Below are 20614 nucleotides of genomic sequence, written 5' to 3' on the forward strand. Positions count from 1 at the left end.
GCTAACACACTTTCTCATTTTTTATTTTCCTTCTCCCCGTCCTCCGTAGGGGATAAATTGGAGGTTCAGCAGGAGCACCGAGGCCTTTGAGCACCGTGGCCCTTCGCTGTGTCTTTGCAAGGAACAATCTGTTGCTCCTCAACTTAGAAGAAAACCCGTTAAGCGCAGTTTTGCTGGTCCCAGGGAGGCAGAGGAGACGCAAACCACGTGGCCCGTCAGTGCAACATGCGTGGTTTGGTGAGGTTGGCCAGATGTGGGGGTGGCCCAGATGTGGGGGTGGCCCAGATGTGGGGGTGGCCCAGGCCGGCCCTTCCCCTCCGCAGCGCTCGCCTGTCCTTGGCACCTTCTGCCTTATTGAAATGCTGGACGGCGGAGCCGCGGCCCTTTGGGAGCAAACCCAACTCGCTCCAGTTGAACATCTTTTACTCTTCTCCCGGAGGGTGGGAAGCTCAGCTGCTGTTTGTCGTCCACCAGGGTCTGATTCTTCTCCTTTTCCCCATTTCAGCCCCTTGGCTGCGTGTGCTCCTGTCACATACACTCGTATTCAATCAGTTCCTCCTTTTCTGACATATTTGAAATTGAGAGAGAGGATTTTCCCTGAATTCTCAGGGAGACCGAACAGCTCCTTGAGCAACTGGGAGTTATTTTGGGACAGGCCTGTTCTAGTCACTAGACATTGTCTGAAATTGCTTTATGATCTCATGGTATTTATTTTATCAAATAGAAGCGCAGAGTCTGGGCAGAGCTGAGATCGCAGCTGGTGAGTGGTATTTACAGCTTCAAGAATAAAGAAAAGCATATATCACTATTAAGAACACACAAAGGAACAGCAGGTTTTCAGTTACACCCCACAGTTTGATTGTGTGACTTTGAAGTGTTGTTTGAGGGGCTGCAGCGGTTACCTGCTCAGGGCACAGCCTGGACCCCGCGCTCCTCGGGGGGCGCTGCTTCAGGAACACAGAGCGAAGCCCCACAGGGCCCCTCGCTGGTGGGAGCTGAGAACTTGCCTTCCCCCGTGGGTGACGGTCTCACATCGGGGCAGAGCAGCCCACAGCAGGCGTGGGGTGGGAGCTCCTTTCCCAGTGATGGGTTCTTCCGAATGAACCTCCTTGCCTCTCCTGTAGCAGCTCAAACTGCTGCGAGCCTGAGGGCAGAGCGGCACTGCCGTCCTGGTTTGCAGCGCCAGCGCTGCCTTACACACTTAAAACCACTTTCTTATATGGAGGCGGTTTGTGCAGCTTAATGGGAGCATTGCACATGGCCAATGTGGAGTCTTGAATCTGGGCAGGAACAACCCCAGGTTCCAGTGTAAGTTGGGGAATGACCTATTAGAGAGCAGCGTAGGGGAAAGGGACCTGGGGGTCCTGGGGACAGCAGGGTGACCATGAGCCAGCACTGGGCCCTTGTGGCCAGGAAGCCAATGGTACCTGGGGTGGGTTAGAAGGGGGTGGTCAGTAGGTCAGAGAGGTTCTCCTGCCCCTCTGCTCTGCCCTGGGGAGACCACACCTGGAATATTGTGTCCAGCTGTGGCCCCTCAGTTCCAGCAGGACAGGGAACTGCTGGAGAGAGTCCAGCGCAGCCACCAAGATGCTGAAGGGAGTGGAGCATCTCCCGTGTGAGGAAAGGCTGAGGGAGCTGGGGCTCTGGAGCTGGACAAGAGGAGACTGAGGGGGACTCATTCCTGGGGATCAATATGGAAAGGGGGAGTGTCAGGAGGATGGAGCCAGGCTCTTCTGGTGACAACCAGTGACAGGACAAGGGGTAATGGGTGCAAACTGGAACACAGGAGGTTCCAGTTAAATTTGAGAAGAAACTTCTTCATGGTGAGGGTGGCAGAGCCTGGCCCAGGCTGCCCAGGAGGGCACGCAGGGCTTTGGTCACAGCTCAGCCCTTGTTTCTGCTGGAGAGGATCCGCCAGCACAAGAGCAAGAAGAGAAACGTGACCTTTCAACACAGCCATGTCCGTACAGCGTCTGTCTGTCTGTCTGTAACACAGCCGGGCCGGTTCCTGAGCAGAGGAATCACCGGTTCCCAACCCCTGTTTTCCCCTCTGACATCAGAGCTCAGATCGTTGCATTTTGGGATTCAAGTTTTCCATATTCTTCAAACTTCCAACTTTTTAAAATGCTGCTGAAGTTTTATCTTCCTATTTAACAAATACAAACTGATTGCCCATAGGTGCGTTATTACCTTGCATAATTACTTCAAGAACATTAAATGCTTTAAAACACGCAAACCTATCAGAGCGGAGAGCGGTTTAGCAGCAGTGTAAGGTGTTTGACCCTCGTGCTGACCTGTTTGTAACAGCATTTATTTGCTGTAGCCTCAGAGTGAATATTTAGGGCTTGATGAATGTGTCATTTTCCTACACGGTGACAGTTGTACAGTCCCTTGTGTTTTCTGTGTCAGTGCATCTGCAGGACTCCCAGTTCGCAGGGTGTGTTTTTAGGCAAATTAGAGTTCATATATTAGGAAAAACTCATTCCAGTAGTTCAAAACCACATTGACGGACTTTGCCGCCATCGCTGAGGTTGGAGCCACATCCTGATTTTTACACAGCACAGCAGGTTCGGGTGCTTTGCCGCCTGTAGGGCCTTTGACACCAAACGCACACAGTGATGTGCGAGATTTTTCAAGCCCAAATGTTATTTATCCACTGAACTGCACGTCAGGGATGGGGGAACCCATCAAACCCTTTGGTCAGCTCTGGGCAAACGGTGCTGTGCGACTCGAGGGAAGTTCCACTTTGATTCCCACTGACTTTATTCTGCGATTGTTTTACTTCTGTTATTAGCAGCTTTTTAATGACTATTCAGGCATTTGCTTTGGGGGAGGATTGCTGGATTTCAGTCCAAAATTGATGCCAGAATTGATGTTGACATGAAGTGCAGCATCATTAGGACACAGGTAAGGAGGACACAGAGAATACAAAAAGCTTTCTTATTAGAAATTAAGAAAAATATTCTTTTTTAATTTTAGTCCAAACTTGTACAGTTTTGATGTCATTAAAATCACCTCCTCCTTGTTGAGAGCTTGAGCTTGTTTGAGACAAGGAAGAATGTAAAAGGGAAAACCAAAAGCATGAGCCAGACTAAGCCGTGCCCCTGCCTCCCCTGCTTGGAAAGCGAGAGGGTGAACAGGGAAAACCGTGTTCTTCTGTATTTAATTAACTTCAAGCCATTTGCCATTTAATTAACTTCAAACCAGATTGATTTTTGGTTAGTTTTTTCTTTCAAAAGAACAGCACTTGGCACTTGAAGAGCTGCTTCTTGAAGTCGTTCTCTGCCTTTGAGCACTTAGTCTTGGCCTAAAACGTGGTGGGGACATTTCAGCATCTCAGGCTGGGCTGGATGGTGTATCTGCAATGGGTAAAGAACCGGCTGGACAGTCAGGCCCAAAGAGTTGTGGTGAAAGGAGCCACGTCCAGTTGCTGACCGGTCACGAGTGGTGTCCCCAGGGCTCAGTACTGGGGCCGGTTCTGTTTAATCTCTTTATCAATGATCTGGATCAGGGGATCAAGTGCACCCCCAGTGAGTTTGGAGATCACAGGGGGCACAAGTAGCAGAGTCCAGCCGGGAGCAGGGGTAACTCCAGCAGGACGGGGTCTGGCCCCTGCTGCAGTGTCCATACCACGTCTGGAATACGCGGCTGTGTGAGGACTTTTTAGGCTTGCGACCCACCTTCTCCTGCGTGCGGCAGGTCAGGGTCACCGAACACCAGCGCGCTGTCCGCCAGCACCGCCCCGTCCTCGTAGCTCCCGCTCCGCAGCTCCGCGGCCACCGGGCACAGCTCCCCGCTGCACCACCTGAACGGAGGGTGCGGAGGGTTCGTCTCAGCCCCGCAGAGCTGCTTTCAGCCGGGGCAGCACAAAGCAACCCACCCAGGATGTGGTTTGTCACCACCTGGGATGGCATGGAGCTTGGGCCGCGCCATGGCAGGGCAAAGCTGCTGCACGGCACGAGAAACACAAGAAGTCACCAAAATCAATTTGGGCGGGAGGAGGGTTGTTCTTACCGCCCAGCAGCCGAGATGTCTGTGGAGGCAGCACCGGGCCGAGCCGCGTGTTCGGTTAGAAGAGCTCCTGTGGAAGAGGAGGAGATGTCAGCGTTCCCGGGCTCCAGCCAGAACAGCAAAGGCTCCTGAAAAGGTGGTGGTTCCTGGTGGCCACTCGCCAGCTGAGCTGCCTCGCTCTGAGGAAGGTGGGGGCTGCACTTGCTTTAAAATTCCATCTTTAGCCCAAGGGTGGGAAGGAAAAGGAGCTGGGGGTGTCGGTGACAGCGGCTGAACATGAGCCAGTGTGTGCCCAGGTGGCCAAGAGGCCACCAGCATCCTGGCTGGTACCAGCACTGGTGTGGCCAGCAGGACTAGAGAAGTGATTGTGCCACTGTACTCAGCACTGGTGAGGCCAAACCTTGAATGTTGCAGTCAGTTTTGGGCCCCTCATTGTAAGGAGGACATTGAGGCACTAGAGAGAGTTGAAAGAAGGGAACGGAGCTGGTGAGGGGCTGGAGCACAAGTGTGATGGAGCGGCTGAGGGACCTGGGGGTTCAGCTGGAGAACAGGAGCTGAGGGGAGACCTTCTGATCTCTGAACTGCCTGAAAGGAGCTTGGAGCCAGGGGGGGTCGGGCTCTGCTCCCCAGGAACAAGCGCCAGGAGCAGAGGAAACGGCCTCAAGTTGCGCCAGGGGAGGTTGAGGTTGGATCTGGGGAACAATTTCTTCCCCAAAGGGCTGTGGGGCATTGGAACAGGCTGCCCAGGGCAGTGCTGGAGTCACCATCCCTGGAGGGCTGGACAGATGGACATGAGGTTCTCAGGACACGGGTCAGTGCCAGGTTGGGTTATGGTTGGACTCCATGATCCTGAGGGTCTCTTCCCATCAATGATTCTACGATTCCCAGTCTGAAATCCATCGTTTGTGTTTTTCCCCGTACCTGCATAGATCCTGGCCAGGCTGTAGGAGAAGTCTCTTGCCGCCAGCTCCATGGTCACCGTCCCCTTGGAACCAGCTCCCTGCACGAACTGCACCAGCCGGCCGATGGCATCGTGCATCTGCTTCACGGCGGGTCCCAGTTCCGCGGTGCTCGCAGCCAGCTCCAGTTTTTTCTGCAAAGAAAACAATCATAGGAAAAAAATTATAGCATATTTATCTTCCACAAGGAAACAGGGCTGAGCACACCCAGCAATCACTAGCAAAAAGTGTAAACCCAGGCGGCTGTGACTTGCGCGGCTGGAGCAGGAAAGGGGACGTTGCCAGAAGGGAACTCACAGCCTTGTCTCAAGGATGGAGAATTCCCGTGAGCCGGACCCAGCGCACTGCTGCTTGTGCTGCTTGTGCTGCTTGTGCTGCTTGTGCTGCAGGTGGGGACCAGACCGCATCCCCAGTTCTAATTGCACACCTGTATCCGGTTCTAATGACTTGACCTCCATGGTTTTATATTTTAGCTTCCACAGGGATGCTAGAGCAGCATCCAGGTAGGAAAACAGACTTAAAGGAGATCTTTTCTGCAAGTCGTGTCAGCGGGAAAGGCCCCAGGACCAGAGCGTCTCTTACAACATTCAAACCTGTGTGTGAACTGAAGGATTACCTTGGACAAAAGCAAAACACGGCACCATTCCATATTTAAGTAGCGTAGCAGGAGGCAGGAGGTGCTTTCTGTTAATTAATCTCGTCTGCAGGTTATTTATGAAGTTAAAGCCTGTAAGTATCTGCTGCGCAGAACCGATTTTTTATGTTTCTGAGGGTTTCGGGGCTCAAGTGAGCACGCAGTTCCTCCTGCTGGTACGTGAAAACACAGCTGGTCTGCACAGCAGGGCTCCGAGGGCACCAGCTGAACCCAGTTTGGTTTCCCGCAGCACGTCTGTGCACGACCCCTTCTGCCTCCCATCGCCCCGTGTTCGCTGACTGTTAACGCAAGAAAAACACCATCCTCAAAGGATGCCGTTCTGTGCTTAAGGCAAGGCAGTTCATAAATACTCACAGCTTATGCTATACGAATACAAAAACATCATCATTCAAGCGGGTCTGGCGCCAAGATAAAGTCCAGAGAACCCTCGAAGCCCATGGAATGCTAATTACATGCTTTACAAGTAGCTGGAAGCTCGTTGCTAACATGGGTCAAACCCCCTGAAGGCACAAACGTGTTCCTGGCCCCCCCGGGGATGATGCTCAGGGATGATGCTCAGGGATGATGCTCCAGGGATGATGCTCTGGGATGATGCTCTGGGATGATGCTCTGGGATGATGCTCCAGGGATGATGCTCAGGGATGATGCTCCAGGGATGATGCTCTGGGATGATGCTCTGGGATGATGCTCTGGGATGATGCTCCAGGGATGATGCTCAGGGATGATGCTCAGGGATGATGCTCCAGGGATGATGCTCAGGGATGATGCTCCAGGGATGATGCTCAGGGATGATGCTCAGGGATGATGCTCAGGGATGATGCTCAAGGACGATGCTCAGGGATGGTGCTCAGGGATGATGCTCAGGGACGATGCTCAGGGATGATGCTCCAGGACAATGCTCTGGGATGATGCTGAGGGACGATGCTCCGGGGATGATGCTCCAGGACAATGCTCAGGGATGATGCTCAGGGACGATGCTCCAGGACGACGCTCCAGGCAGAAGCAGCTCCTGGTTTCTCCCCATGCATTCCTGTGGGTGCAGCCGAGGGGACGGACACACAGCATCACCGTGCCGGCTGTACAAGTATTTTCCGAGATCACCAAAAGAGCTTTAGAGCTTCAGTATTTCTGATTCCTTCATTTTTTTACTGAGGAATTTTAAGATGCCGCTTATTTGTTTGCTCTCTCAAGCTACCAAGCTGTCAGAATGGTTTTGACTTCAAGAATAATAATGAGTATTTAAAAATGCAGCAACAGGGCGAACATCCAAAACAGGCCTAGAAGCACAACTCTCATATTAATGCATCACGTAAATCCTCAGTTACACTTTAATAACCTCGATTTATCTCCTGCTGTGTTAAAATTGTGGTTATGGTCTGAAAAGGACCTGAAAACACCATCCTGTGTCTTAGATTGTACATCTGATTTACAGTTGGAGTTTCAGCCCTTATTGATGCAAGAGACGGTCGATTCCGAGCTCCGCAGGACGGGCGTTCAGGAGCACAGCCGTTCTGGGATGAACCAAATTTAATCTAAAGTGACTAGAATGCAATAATCAAATAATTCCCCGGTGCTATTTTAGAGTCACTCTTCAGACTGTAATTGAATTCTAAAGTACACCCAGTGCTCTGGCTCCAAATTCCAGCTAATAAAAGTTTAGTATAACACGAACCGACGGTCCCCGTGCAGCCTCAGCCTGAGCTCCCCGCAGGGCTGGGCTGGATTCCAGGCTCTCTCCCGCTTGCTCTTCTCGCCGCGTGTTCTCCTGCCACTCTGCAGACTGATTATTAACACAAAGTGGTTTAGGATCTATGATTCTGTGATAGAACAAACCTGCCTCTGGACCAAGAACCCGAAAAATTCAGCTGCTCATCATCACGTTGCACAAAGATGAGCAAGTTGTCCCTATTTCCCTTTTCCTGAGGATAATTACGGCGCTGGGTTCCTGCTCCTGGATCACAGCGCCATCAGCGCTGGGTGTCCTACCAGCGGGAGGGGCGACGGACATGGGACAAAAGCAGTGGGGTGGGGGGACCTACCTGAGGTACAACCTGCAGAGGACAAAGCGCTATGCGGTGCTGACAAAGCGCCACTGCGGCATTCTCCGAAAAGCCCGGCACCGGGCACAAACCCTGCCCAAGGAGAACCGCGATGGACAAACCTAAAATCAATTGTACACGTTTTGTGCGCATCAATAAAAGGGAAATGGGCTGGAGCAGTAAAAAGCCCTTTATGATGGGATAAATTACTTCCTCGCTAGACGGGAAAGATGTTTGAAATGAGGCAGACTCCCAGCGACCAAAAGCATTTGGACACCTGGAGCTCAAGAAGCGAGATGGTTTATCACTTGATTGTAGTGCAGAAACCCAGCGCGTTCCAGCCCGGTGCCGCAGAGGCACTGCAGGAAAACCTCCCGTCTGCCTTCCCAGCGCCTGCCCGCGGCCAACGGGAGAAGCTTCCTGACACGTCCAGGTTAAATTTGCCAAGTGTGATGGGGGCAGCCAGAGCCGGTGCCCCCGCTGCTCCCCACGGGCACAGCGGCACCCTCAGCGCCACAGGGACAGCAAACGCAACGGCACACGCTGCAGTTTACTTTAAACACTTACTTTAAAGTCAGTGCTCGCTTGCTCACCTCCCGGTCTCACAGACAGTGTGATTTGGGGGAGTGCAAGAGCAATGATGAGCTCGCTAATTAATAAATCTCAATCCGTGGTGGTACTGCTGTGCTGGTACCTGCTCTGAATCACGTTGCTGTGTTATTTAATGCTGCCCCAATTATCCAGTCGATCAGAAGCTAAAGGGGCCCCTTGGCTGCACCAGCGAGGTGCTCAGCGACTGCAGGGTGGCACCTTTGGGGGGCAGTTGTTTAAATTAGTGTTAATTGTGAGCTTGTGGAGGCCGGCTTCTGTCCAAGTCGTTTTTAGAGCCTGCCACCCACTCTGCTCCTCCACTCCATTACCTGCAGCATCAGACTGAACCGCTTTTCATCAGCACCTGGACCAGTTGCTTTTTAATTAGCAGGTGTGCTCAGTCCTGCATGAGCAGATTGGGCTTTCTTGTTTGGCAGTCAAATTGTTTAAGGTGTTTCTCCTTCCTCCAAAGCTGTAGGAGGTGATGGGAAGCAGACACCTGTCTGCAGAGATCAGAGGGGGCTCTGGACAGAATGCAGCTGAGTGGGGGTTCAAAGGCAACACAAGTTGCCAAGCGCAGCCACTGGTGACAATTACTCGGACTCTTGGATGTGTTTGTGCAGTGACCCAGACGTTTCCCTGCTCGTGGGGTCCAGGTGAGAAAGCAAAAGCTACGCCGAGTCAAAAGCAGCACTGCAGGTTCCTGGGATTCCCTCACTGTATCTGCACGAGTGTAATCTGGATTAATAACCTAATCCCTGAGAGAATATGCTCTGACACGCTGACCCTGCCCTGCAGGCTGGTTCCTGTGTCCCTTCACAGGACATATCAAACCAGCTGATGCTCGTTTTCCTTCATGAAATTCTGAGCTGCGTGGAACTCTCCGTGAGCACCTGAGCACCTTTAGAAGAGCTGCCTGTGGGTAAGGGCGCAGAACAGCGTATCTAAAGAGGCAGCAATGGAATTCCTTTGGTTCTTTCCATCTTTTCAGTGGGAATAAAAATAGGAAGTCATAATACCCTAGTGAAGATTTAATATTCAGTCTTGTGGTGTTTTTCCAGTTAAGAAAATCATTTAGATTCAGGAAGGTCACTCTTTAACATTAAAATTATACTTATATTGGTAGCTGTCATGAGGAACCCTGACAACGCAAACCCCTTCACTATGAGATGAAAGCATCTGCGTTTTTCGCAGCACGCGAGGGTCCCTAAATGAACTCTTCTTCGTTCTGCTTTTCTAAGTGCTATTTCAAAAGCAGAATTATGAGACACCTTCTGAACACTGGTCTAAAGTTTCCAATCTAGTATTCCCTCCCAGTCTCAGGGCATGAACCCCGCATCAGACCCTGCCGCGGCGGGCAGGTCGTGCTGCCGGGCGCTTCTGGTGCGGGCTCACCTGCACTGCGGAGCAGAACACGGCCAGCGCCTGGCCCTGACTCTTGGTGAGGGACCGCAGGACGTCCAGTGACAGGACATTGGTTGTTCCCTCCCATATGGACAGCACCTGTGGGGCGGAAGAGCAGGAAGGAGCCTTTTGGAGCGACTGTGATAAGGAAAGAAGAATGTGAGGAAACACTGGCATGGCACAGCGCTACGGGATACCGAGGAAATCTCCAGAGATTTCCTTCCTCGCCACGAGCGACAAGGAGCAGCGGTGAGGAGATCCAGGGCCCAGCTCTGTTACTGAGCTCAGAAACAAGCCCAGCACCACAACAAATCCCTGGTGCTGCCTGGGCTCAGCAGGAGGCAAACTGGGGAACTGCTGCCACGCAGGAGCCAGTCCGGGCAGGACGGCGTTTCCTTTGTGCATGACTTTAGCACGCAACCACCGAGCACTGTGCAGGGGACTGGGTGACACACAGGAGCTTGTTCTGCTTCTCCTGCTGCTTTCTTACCAGGGTATCGCGGATGACAACCGGCAAGCCTGTGTCCTCCATGTAACCTTGTCCTCCAAAGCTCTCCATTGCCTCAATAACAACAGCAGAAGCCTGCAACACACAGAGAGCTGACGTGATCCGCATCGCACAAAGGGAAGGGCGGCCAGAAACCTCTCATGTCGCACAGCAGAGGCAGGTTGCTCATTATGTGCAGGAGGAGCAGCCCAGGGACTGAATAACACAGAGAGAGGACCTGCAGGAGCGCTCAGACCTTGGGAGAAGATCCAGGGAGGGACCGTCTCGACACAATCCTCTCCAGGTGAGGATGAACCTGTGGTTTGCCCGGTACCTGGCAGTAAGTGGCTCTAGTCCAGGAGAGTCTTTACCTTCTACTTGCCTATGGTGTGTAAGCTGCTGTGTATTTAAACTGAGGACAATCAGAAGAGGGAGAAAACTAAGTAAAGGCTAATGCTAAACTATTAACAACCTTCTATTTATTCATAACTATGGGAAATACATTCCCGTGGCTCAGTGTCCCACCTGGGGCTCGGGCCAGCTCAGCCACGTTCCTCTGCGCACAGGGAGCACCTCACAGAGCACTCGCTGTCTGTTCCACCAGCCGGCTGCTGTGCCGGGTCCCTCCAGAGCACAGAGACGAGTCTCCTACCCACAGACTCCAGCCTTGGGGCAGAGCACTGGTGTCCCCTGCTGTCACTGCCACTGGCTGTGTTCATCTCTCCTCTTTCCAGCTCTGCAGTTGCTCATGTGCCACACAGCCCCACTCCCAGCTCATCAAACCGCTTTTGTTCCGTACCTGCTTCCCAGTGTATAGTTTGGCGACCGGTACGAGCAGCCTCAGGAGAAGCTGGTCTTCCTCACTCGCCATGTTGGTTTCTACAAGTCCAAGCAGCCGAACAATCTCCATAAGCAGAAGAAAAGCCCCTCGCGTCTGCACCTGCAAGCAGGGACATGAGGAGCTTCACTGACAAAGATCTTTGACTTGGGCCAATTCCAGCCTGGTCTGCTGAGGTGTCAGGAGACAATCCCAAAGGGATGTGCTGTACTCGGACCTGGGCACACGCCAGCCCTGCCCATACAGACTCACAGCTCCAGAGACAAAGAACACTGACAGCCAAGGAACACATAGGGTATCAAGGGTAGTCTAGAGCTGCCACTCCTGGACACTGCAGTCTCGTGCAGGGAAAGGGACAAGGCCATTTCATCAGGCCTACATGGAGCCTCAGCAAAGCTCCCATCAGGCATAGAATCACAGAACGATTTTCGTTGGAAAAGCCCCTCAAAATCATCATCCACCATTCCCCCACCCCGGCACTGCCCCGTGTCCTGAGAACCTCATCTCCGTCTGTTCAACCCTCCAGGGATGGTGACTCCAGCACTGCCCTGGGCATCCAGGTCACAAATCCACAACCTTTGCAAGGACAGGAGAACGCGCATCTGATGGTCAGCCTCTGAGCACCAGGACCTGCAAGGTCCCTGACCGATCTCTTGCCGGGCAGTGTGCTTCCTGGCAGGCTGTGACTTGGGAAGCACTGGGACATGGAGCTCTGTAGGAAAAGAGATGATCTGGCCTTTCTTTCAGAGGTGGAGTTCTGGCCATAGGCTAAGAGATGCTGGAGTTTTAAATTATGTTTGACAAATGCTGACCACTTTCCCTCTCCCCCACCTCTCAAGAGGATTTTTAAATACTGCTTTAAAAACTTGCATGAACCTATTGCAGCCCAAAGGCGAGCACTGGTGTGACACCGCTTAAGAAAAGAATGGTGGATGGATAAGAGAACTGTGTGCTGTTTCAGAATGGGTGGGAAGCCTCTATGTCCTGTGAATTTAGTGAGCTGCCAGAGCTCAGCATTGAGGCAAAGCTGTGAGACATTTTGCAGTGAGCAATGGCTCACATGTGGAATTCCTCCCAAAGGCAGAGTGCTAATTTTTGCTGCTCTCTCTCTCTCTCACTGTTTGTGACACTCCCATCTGGAGCCTGTACCCAAGCTCGGTGTCATGTGGTGATGAGCACTGTGCAGAACACGGTGAAGACAAACTTGTCTCAGACACTAAAGTGTATGGTGACTTCTCAGGAATTCTTCAAGCCCCCTGGGAACAGTGGGACCAGCCCATCCCCTGGTGCCTGGGCTGCCAGGGAAGCTGGATGAGTTGGTATCGGTTTTAGAGAAGAGCCTGTGACAGTTTAGGAGCCTGTGGTGTCGTGCTTGGACTCTGATGCTAAGACCAACTTCATGGCATACCATAGTAGGTGCACACATGAACCTTGGTGCTCCTCTCAGAATAGCTCCCAGGATAACCTGAAGTCCAGTGGAGAAGCTGGATCTATCGCCAGATCAAACCCCACGAGAATACGGCAATTCCCCTGCTGCACACATCTCAGTGTAGCAGGAACAGCCTTCTCCACCTGGCTGTGCGCATTAGCAGCAGAGGATCTCTGCCATCTTCCCTCACCAACAGATTCAGCTCCCGCAGCCTCACCTCCATCCGGGCCATCGTCTGCACGTGGAGCGGATGGTCCTTGAGGAGCTTCCCAAAGGCAACTCGCCGACGGGCATACTCCCTGCTCAGATTGATCATCCTAGAGAGAATACAGCCAGGGAAAGGAGTTAGACCAGCAACCTTCCGCTTCTGAGCTTTCCCTTCCAGCCAGCCCCGCTGGCAGAACCCAGCCCGGCTGCAGCACAGCAGCCCAGATCACCCACCCACAGGTCAACCTTCTCCAGCACCGCTGCGTTCCAGCCCGGTGCCTGCAAAGGTGTCAGGACTGATGGGCTGCAGTGCTGAGCACTGCAAAGCGCCCTGTCCCAGGAAGCTGCTCCTTCAGCTCTGGGGGGGACCCACGTGGCCTTCACCTTCTCATGGAAGCTACAGCGGCAATGACATTGTGGATTCGTGTTATGTTCAGCATGTTGGAGATGGAGGCCACTCCACGACCCTCTGCAGAGATCTGAAAGCATCAAGGAACAACAGCTGACGTAAACCTTTCGCACAGTCTTGGACGCCGACGCGTATCTAAGTGAAAGCTGTGTCACCAGGCAGATTGACACAGGCTGTTCACTCCGTCCTCAGGCACCACAAAGCTCGGCTTGCTCTAAAGTAGGGCTGGCTCAGCCAAGTCTGTGGCACAACCAGAGAGGTGGCTTTGGAGTCCATGTCAGCATGATCGGTTCTGGTCCCTGCTGCTTGTTCCTACCCGCACGCCACACAGAACTGTCCCTCAGCTGGGTCAGTGCAGCTGGATTAGGGAAAGGACCAGCCTAAACTGACTTTTCTTTCTTCCTTCTGTCTTTTCCTGAGCTCTTCTCAGCTCTGTCCCCCTTGCAGCCCCCTGGTGAAGGGTTCTGCAGAGCAAACGGGCAGCCACAGAGGTGGAAGAGAAGAATTTCTTCAAGTTGGCATCGCTGCCAAAACCCCCGCGCTTGGTGCACCGTGCCAAACCATCCCATTCCCAAGCCAACAGTGAAGCCTTACGTACGAGCTGTGCTTCAGCTCCATTGAGCCACAGCTCCCCTGTTGCCATCTGCCGTGTGCCCAACTTGTCTTTCAGCCTTTGCACTTGGATGTTGTTCAGCTTCCCCTCCTCATCTCGGACCTTCAGGAAGAACAGGGACAGGCCGCTGGAACCCTGTGGCCATTAAAAAGGCGTGGAAAGAGAATTTCATGACAATGAAACTTGGAAGTAAAGGAATGCCCCTGCTCTTTTGCCTGGTTCTCTTGTCAAACTGACCTGTTTTACACATCCTTCAGCATCCACTACCCTGGCCAAGGTTAACGCCATGTCAGAGTCAGCAGCTGATGTAAACCATTTAAAACCATAGAGACGGTATGTGCCATCTGCCTGCTTTCTGGCCACTGTCTCGGTGCCGTTAGCTGCGTGAAAGAGCAAGATCATCTTGGCTTTATGGGACCTTCTGTATCAATCAATGCTGATTTTATGGCTTAAGCAGCAGCTCTTTTAAGTCCCCGCTTGCTATCAAGATAGAGTACGGCTTAGCTGCTAATCTCCTTCATTGACCCTAGGTAAGAAATGCAGCCAGAGTTAAGTACTAGAAAGGAAATTCACTGTTTAACTGCGAGCCTTTCCAGCAATTGCTCCAGACTAACAGCTGGTAATGGCAGCGCTTTGTAAGCAGAATGAACCTCGGTGTATAATCCAGTGCCTCCATTTCTTTAGCAGCTACCACTGCCAAGAACAGAGGGTGCTGCGGAATCAGGAGTCCTGCAGTGACGCATGTCTTTCCCTCCGCAGCTGACCTTTGCGCTTCTTCCACCAGGAAACCAACTGCAACTTCAGCAGATGCAGCTGACTCCCCTTCCACATTTCTGTCCCCACAGTGGAGCTCTGAGGTTTCCTGGCCCATCATGTTATTACTATTGTTAGCCAAGGAATAAAAGTTGAAGGCCAGGAAGGTTTCTCAGTCTCAGCTAGGATGGGTCTGACTGTCATGCTCAAGGTTCAGATTACCGAGCTTGATATCAGTGTGTTATCTGTGCGAGGAGCACAGCTCTGCACCTGCCTGCGTGTACGGCATGCAGAGGACAGACGCTGGGCCTTTTGCTGGTTAAAAATCAGAGCAATGCAGAGGACTTGGACGACGTCTGCTGAAGTTTCCTAAACCAGCTACTTGGCTTTGGAAGTGACTCCCACCCTTCATTTTCTCAGCTCTCGCTAACACGTCCAGCTGCTGGGCAGCCGCTTCCCACCTCGGAACACGTACCCACATCAGAGCCGCCCCTGCGCTCCGTCATCCACTGGCCAGAGGTCCAGAACTTTTTAGGGTCTCGGGATGTCAGATGGTCAAAAGCATTTTTCAGAGATCCAGGAACACCTAGTGACTGTGGGGAGGGAGAAGAAATTAAGATGATCATAATGTAGTAGATGAAATCAGACAGCTGCCGTAGCTAACACTGGTGTGTTGCAGGCTCAGAAGGGATGGTTTGCAAGCAGGCGAGCGGGGCACTGGGTGTCCTGCATCTGCATGTACTGTTGAGTCTGACGCTGCCCGGCTCCTGCAGCACGGTGCAGACAGAAGGCACAGACTTGTGACACAAAAGGGAGCGCTGAGCAGCCCTACCCCCTCGTGTTTCTGCACCGCTAGACATCTGGACAGAGAGCTTTCAAAACAGCAAGCGTGCCAGGATATCGGCATACGCTCGTGTGTGCTGGACGTCACCAGCACCATGGAGCTGCACGAAAGAGGTAACCGCCTTATGTTTTTTTCTTTTTATAGAATTAAAATGGCCAGGGGTAGCTTTTCTCTGCACCTTGCATAGCCGGTGACATAGTGCAAAGGGTGTTGCTAAGATGCAAATTGTCAGACAGGGAGAGTGTTGCTAGCTTGGTTAATTTACATCAAGTATAGGTCTGGGCCAATACATTTAACTGCCACTCTACACAAGGAACAGGAAAACAAACGATCTTCTAGTAAAAACATACAGGTCACCTTCCTAACTACCTGCAGAGGCACAGGTTTCAAAGTCCTTATTGTCCACAGTAAGTGAACATAAAAGCTCGCTTTGTAACTAAAAGGCTTTGTAAGTAAAGGAGAAAGGCAGTGGAGCTGAGTCGCAGAGCAGGGAAGGGCCGTGCCCAGGGCCGGATCAGCTCCCCTCGCGCCAGCCCCTCGGCAGCGCTGCCAGGACGGGGCTGTGCCCCCACTGAGCTCCTACCTCAATCACTTTGGCTGCCCCATCCGTCATGGCCAGCGGACAGTTGAAACCTCCAGAGGAGCTTGAAAATAGGTACAGTTTGACAGCCTGATACATTCGGCTAGGAAGAAAATAACCAAAACAGACTGAAAACAGGTTGCGCAGCAGTTCGACAGCAGGAGGATAAAACATCTTGAGTAGGGAGAGAGGAACAAAATACAGCCAAACCAGGTGAGAATCAGACTGCTCATTTCTGAGAGGGCACAAACTGTTTCAGCCAGGAAAAGAGAAGAGGAGCAGCAGTTTCTCGGTCCCACAGGGCTGCCAGTGCGAGGCTGGGTGGAAGGCACTGCCCGCCAGCTGGTGCACACTGAGCGCAGTTTTAAAAAATGGGTCTGTCTCCAGAGGCTGGAATACAATAAAACTGCAAATCACAGACCTTCAGCTGTGTTACAGATAAGGCCTGTAAATGTGGAGCAGTGCAGGGAACTGCGAGGCCCCACAATCAGGAAGGTGACTTTAAAGAACATTACGATCAGCTGTAAGCCATTAGTCACAGCTTATCATTGCTGACATGGAACATCACAGCGGCCAGACACTGCTGGTCGGTACAGCAGTAGCTGTGCTTAGTCCATGCATCATCTGTTACCCATTATACAACACGAACTTCAGTCCTACAAGATGCTGAATAAGCATGCTAAGAATAACCGGGAAGGCCCCAAGTCGTTCCCATTCTCCCCCAGTTACCTCCAGTTGGAGTATCTTCTCTCGTAGGCCTCAGCAATCAGCCCCTCTTCTGCTGCAATCTCCTTCATCCTCCTCCAGGCTGAGCAGGTGATGATGCGATCGACCCGCTGTCCCCAGGCATCGTACGGCCGAAACACAGGGGGGTTCCACTCGCATTCCCATGCCAGAGGTTGGATCTTGGTGAGCAGGCGGTTTCCAAATCTCTCCAGGTCCTGGTTCACCTCCTGCAGGACCTGTGAAGCAACAAGAAGAACCTTCAGCATGGCCCTGGAAGGCGAGGAGCCTGGAAAGACAAAGGACGGACCATATTGTCCCACAGTGCTGGTGGTCTCTTGCCACCTGGCCCTTCCGTGCGTTCCCAAACGCGGCAGGACAGCTTGTCTCAGCCTCTGCTGGCACAGCTGTGCTTGGCTGTCACTTCTTTTTGTTTTCCAAATAGTATTTTTAAGTTCCTTTTGGCAGCATCTCTGAATTTTACAAAAGACAGAAGAGCTTTTGTATCAGGGCTGAGAGTTGCACAGATGGACATGAGCAGGCGGGGTTGGACCAGACGATCTCCAGGGGTCCTTCCAACCTCAGCCACGCTGTGATTTACTGCTGGAGAGGAATGCCAGGGAAGAGCTGCCAGAACCAGAAAGCCTGCATGTGTGCAGGAAAACGTCCACTGGGCTCAGCACTTACCTATCAGATCAGAAAAGGAGGGATGGCGCAATCTTTTGAGCTTCAGCCTGGCACCCAGGGTGTCCAGATTCAAATTTCCACCCTGCATCCAGCTTCCCAAAGGCCATGGATAAGGACTCCGGTGCCCTCCTCTCCACCAGGCTGGGCAGACTTGGACGGGATGGTCTGTCTGTAGCTAATGGGGGGGAACCGGCCCCCACAGAGGAGCGATTCCTTCCAGCCCTCTCAGATACCTGTTTTAAGGTGACAGGAATTGCCTCCTGCAAGTCCTCTTCCCTGTCTGTGGCCAAAGCCCAGTGAAGTTGCCTTAGACTCCAATAACCTGACTTACAAATGATTAAAATTGAGCCAGGTAGTGCCAACCTCTAGCACTGTTGGGCTGTCATTAGCTCAAATACATCCAAGACTATAATGAGGGTCACAGAAGCACCTGGGCTCCCATTAGAGGAATATTTTTTGCTGTTCTTTACCCACTCAAGAGATGCTCATTTCCTCGATAAAACAATCACGGAGATGAATGCTGTATTTGCTGCACCCAAAACGGTGCAATTATAAAACGCAGTAATTTGCTGTTGATGAAATACAAACACCGCTTCTTCCGTTCCCTGCCTCCCCGTATTGACTTTTCATTACACGACATCCCGTGTGACTGATCCTCTCATGGCTCTGCAGTCCAGCAGGTGTAATGAGGATCCAACACGCGCTCTCCGGTTCATGCTCTGGAAGTCTCCATCCTCACACCAGCCCATTTTCCTTCAGGTGAATGGGGAAATAGTGTGAAAAATCACAAAACAAGCCAAAACCATGCGTGAGAGCCCTGTCAGCCGGTACAGCTCACACCGCACTCCTGTTTGCTCGTGGTGGAGCTCAGCTGGGACGGGTGTGCGCCGCCAAAGCTTATTGTATCTCAACAACAATTTGAAGGTTGTTTTAGAGGCTTAACCTAAGAATCCAAGGTTCATGGACTTTGCTGATCCCTAAAGCACAAGAATCTTTCAACTGTTTACCCGGTAGTTTCTTGAGGGCAGAAGAATATGTGTCTACCGCAGGTCTCTTGGTCAGCACACCACAGTGAACTCAAACTACAACAGTCCCTTCACCTCATCCACATTTTCTAAAAAATCCCAACTACCCAGCTGTGAGTTCATGCCCTGACCACAAAGACCCTTATAAACCACCGTGTTACCCAAGTGAAGGGGTTTATTTCCAAAGAACAAACTCAGAGCTCCTACATTTGTGACTGCTGAACGTAACACACCTGGGCGCTCCAAAAAACTGAGACGGGGATGTAGAGGGGGCACCTGTGAGCCATCAGGGTCAGGGTTCACGCCGCTACCCAGCAGCATCTGCCTCCTTCACCTCATCTCCTTTGATGTCCCAAGGACAAACTGCACATTAAGAGTGCAAACAGATGATTCTTTATATCAAAGGACATGTTTTCAAAGACCAACAGATACCTCTTCAGAGTGCCCGGAAAAAGCGGGTGATTTCTGCTGCGTTCTCCAGAAATCACTTTCAAACACAGAAGTCTTTTGCCCCATTCCAGGAAAATGTTTGTGCCACCACTGAACCCAGGTGATTAGCATAGCGGGAATCAACCCCCAGCATGGTGTCTGCGTCAGCGGGACACAGAAAGCACCATCCACGGCTGCTCTCCTGGAGGGGCCGGTGTTCACAGGCAGAGCAGCGGGCGCTGCGGGAGCAGGGAGCGCTGGGCCCTCCTCCCAGCGCCAAGGCAACACTGCCCCGCTGGGACCGAGCACAGAAACCTAACACAGACACTGCTGATTCTCCAGCAGATTTTGCGGCCGCTTTGACTCTTTGGGGAAGGATTGGAGAGCAGCTCTCAACCTTGGCGAAAGACATCACCGATCCTTTTATTCTTCCGGACATCTGACTCACGCATCTTCCAAAGGTGCAGATGAGGAGTAAGATCTTCATGGCTGCACAAACACATGCTCCTCTTCCCCAGCTTCTCTTCTGGCAAGAAGGCCGCAGCGCTGCTTTGAGAGGCGTCATTCTTGTCTTTCAGGACAGCTGTGCCAAAAGCAAGCTCACAACGCTCCTACTACCCCCTGTCTGCAAGGGCTCACATACTTGGTGACGCAGCAGTGGCAGGAAGAGTGTCACTAAGAGCCAGGTTTTGCCCCTCCGCTCATGCTTTGCAGATCATTACATGGCTTGTGGAATAAATCACAGAGAGAGGTCACTCTGTGAGACCGGTCCTTGAAAAGCTGGGAGGTGTTGTAGTCCTTGGGGTGACAGCAGAGGACAGTGAGAGATGAGCTGCCGCCCCCCAGAAGTTCCTGTAGGACCAGACCTCACAGAGCAGAGACGCACAGCTCAGCGCCTCCCCCCGCCTTTCTGCACCCCTCATTCTGTGCAGAACCTTCGCCATCTGAAAGCCAACACAGAAAAGCCAATGACCCGTGCTGAGAACAAGCAAACCCCAACGGGCCTTCGCATCCTCTCGAGCGCTCAGCTGAGAACAGCCCCGTTCCCTCAGAAAGGAATTTCCTTAAAACCCCCTTTCCCCCAGCAGGGACCTTAGTTTTCTCAATTTTTCTGAAATTTCTTACTCTAGGTAACAACAAGCACCCACATTGACAATCCCAAAACAACCCTCTTGTTGCAACACCCAGAGCAGTTCCTAGAGTCCACCGAGCAATTTCTGTTTCTGTTTCTGCCCTGGCAGCATTTTTCACCCCTGCACTGATTCAAAGACAAGACATTTCAAAGAATGTTGATAAATTCCCCCAAGTTAAACGTTCGAAGGCACAAAAGGGCTGAGATAAATGTTCAATTCCCAGCGTTAAACAGTGACCTAGAGGAATTATGTGTACACACAGAAACACAAACATGCACGTCAGACCTGGGGCGGAAGGTGCGCTTTCAAGTAATTCCGGAGCAAAGCATCTTCCAAATACTGGTTCCCAATCTCAGGCTGCTCTTGGAAGAGAGTCTCAGTTTCTCTCCTTTCAAGGGGCGTTCTCGGCTCTTCTAATAGTTTCTCCCGCATGCCGACCTGTTGCTCCTGCCCCGCGGTCGTGTTGACTCCTCTGGGCGCTTGGCACCTCTCCCCGCAGCGCCGCAGCTGCCAGGGCTCGCAGGTAGCGCCGCGTCCCCGCCAAGGCAAGCGACGGGGAAACATGACCCTGCAAAGCCCCCGGCGTGTCACGCAGCAGCTCGCACCTCCAGACCCTTCTCGCGTTGGCAGCGGCACAAATCCTCTTTTGGTTTAATGTTGTGAAGCTGTTCTTGAAAAATCAATTATGTCTTCTCCCCTCCCTCGGGGAGGGGCTTTCCAGCAGCTTGTTGTCAACGGATCTGGGGAGAAGGTTTTTGGAAAGAGATCAGAAAATGGCCTGGAAAAACACAAGCACTC

The 20614-nt window shown here is 52.2% G+C and overlaps 1 protein-coding gene across 4 annotated transcripts; it reads right to left on the reverse strand.

Annotated features, from left to right (window-relative positions):
- Positions 1-8: 8 nt before the first annotated feature.
- LOC102094528 (acyl-CoA dehydrogenase family member 11) lies at positions 9-20610 on the reverse strand. 4 transcript variants are annotated; one of them, XM_065033933.1, is made up of 16 exons: positions 20102-20610; positions 16549-16781; positions 15823-15922; positions 14871-14988; positions 13880-14022; positions 13628-13777; positions 13005-13099; positions 12631-12730; positions 10946-11086; positions 10150-10242; positions 9651-9758; positions 7298-7405; positions 4933-5104; positions 4015-4081; positions 3681-3805; positions 9-3359 (listed from the first exon to the last, which is right to left on the reverse strand). In XM_065033933.1, exons 1-16 carry the CDS (start codon positions 20378-20380, stop codon positions 3337-3339), a joined length of 2055 nt encoding a protein of 684 aa, XP_064890005.1. In that variant the 5' UTR covers positions 20381-20610; the 3' UTR covers positions 9-3336. The 4 variants fall into 4 exon arrangements, with proteins under 4 accessions (XP_064890005.1, XP_064890006.1, XP_064890007.1 ...); XM_065033934.1 differs by having other exon boundaries at positions 9-3307; positions 20102-20609; XM_065033935.1 differs by having other exon boundaries at positions 10-3502; positions 20102-20609.
- Between the last annotated feature and the right edge of the window lie 4 nt (positions 20611-20614).

This window comes from Columba livia, chromosome 17, assembly GCF_036013475.1.
Source record: "Columba livia isolate bColLiv1 breed racing homer chromosome 17, bColLiv1.pat.W.v2, whole genome shotgun sequence".
Taxonomy (NCBI): Eukaryota; Metazoa; Chordata; class Aves; order Columbiformes; family Columbidae; genus Columba; species Columba livia.

Bases quoted from the DNA above. Each gene is read 5' to 3' on its own strand.
- LOC102094528 (XM_065033933.1), bottom strand. From the start codon at position 20,380: ATGTTTCCCCGTCGCTTGCCTTGGCGGGGACGCGGCGCTACCTGCGAG. The intron at 15,923-16,548 runs GTAACTGGGGGA...TTTTCTTCCTAG, and splicing joins AGAAGATACTCCAACTGGAG to CCGAATGTATCAGGCTGTCA. The intron at 13,778-13,879 runs GTCAGTTTGACA...TAATGGCCACAG, and splicing joins CTGAAGGATGTGTAAAACAG to GGTTCCAGCGGCCTGTCCCT.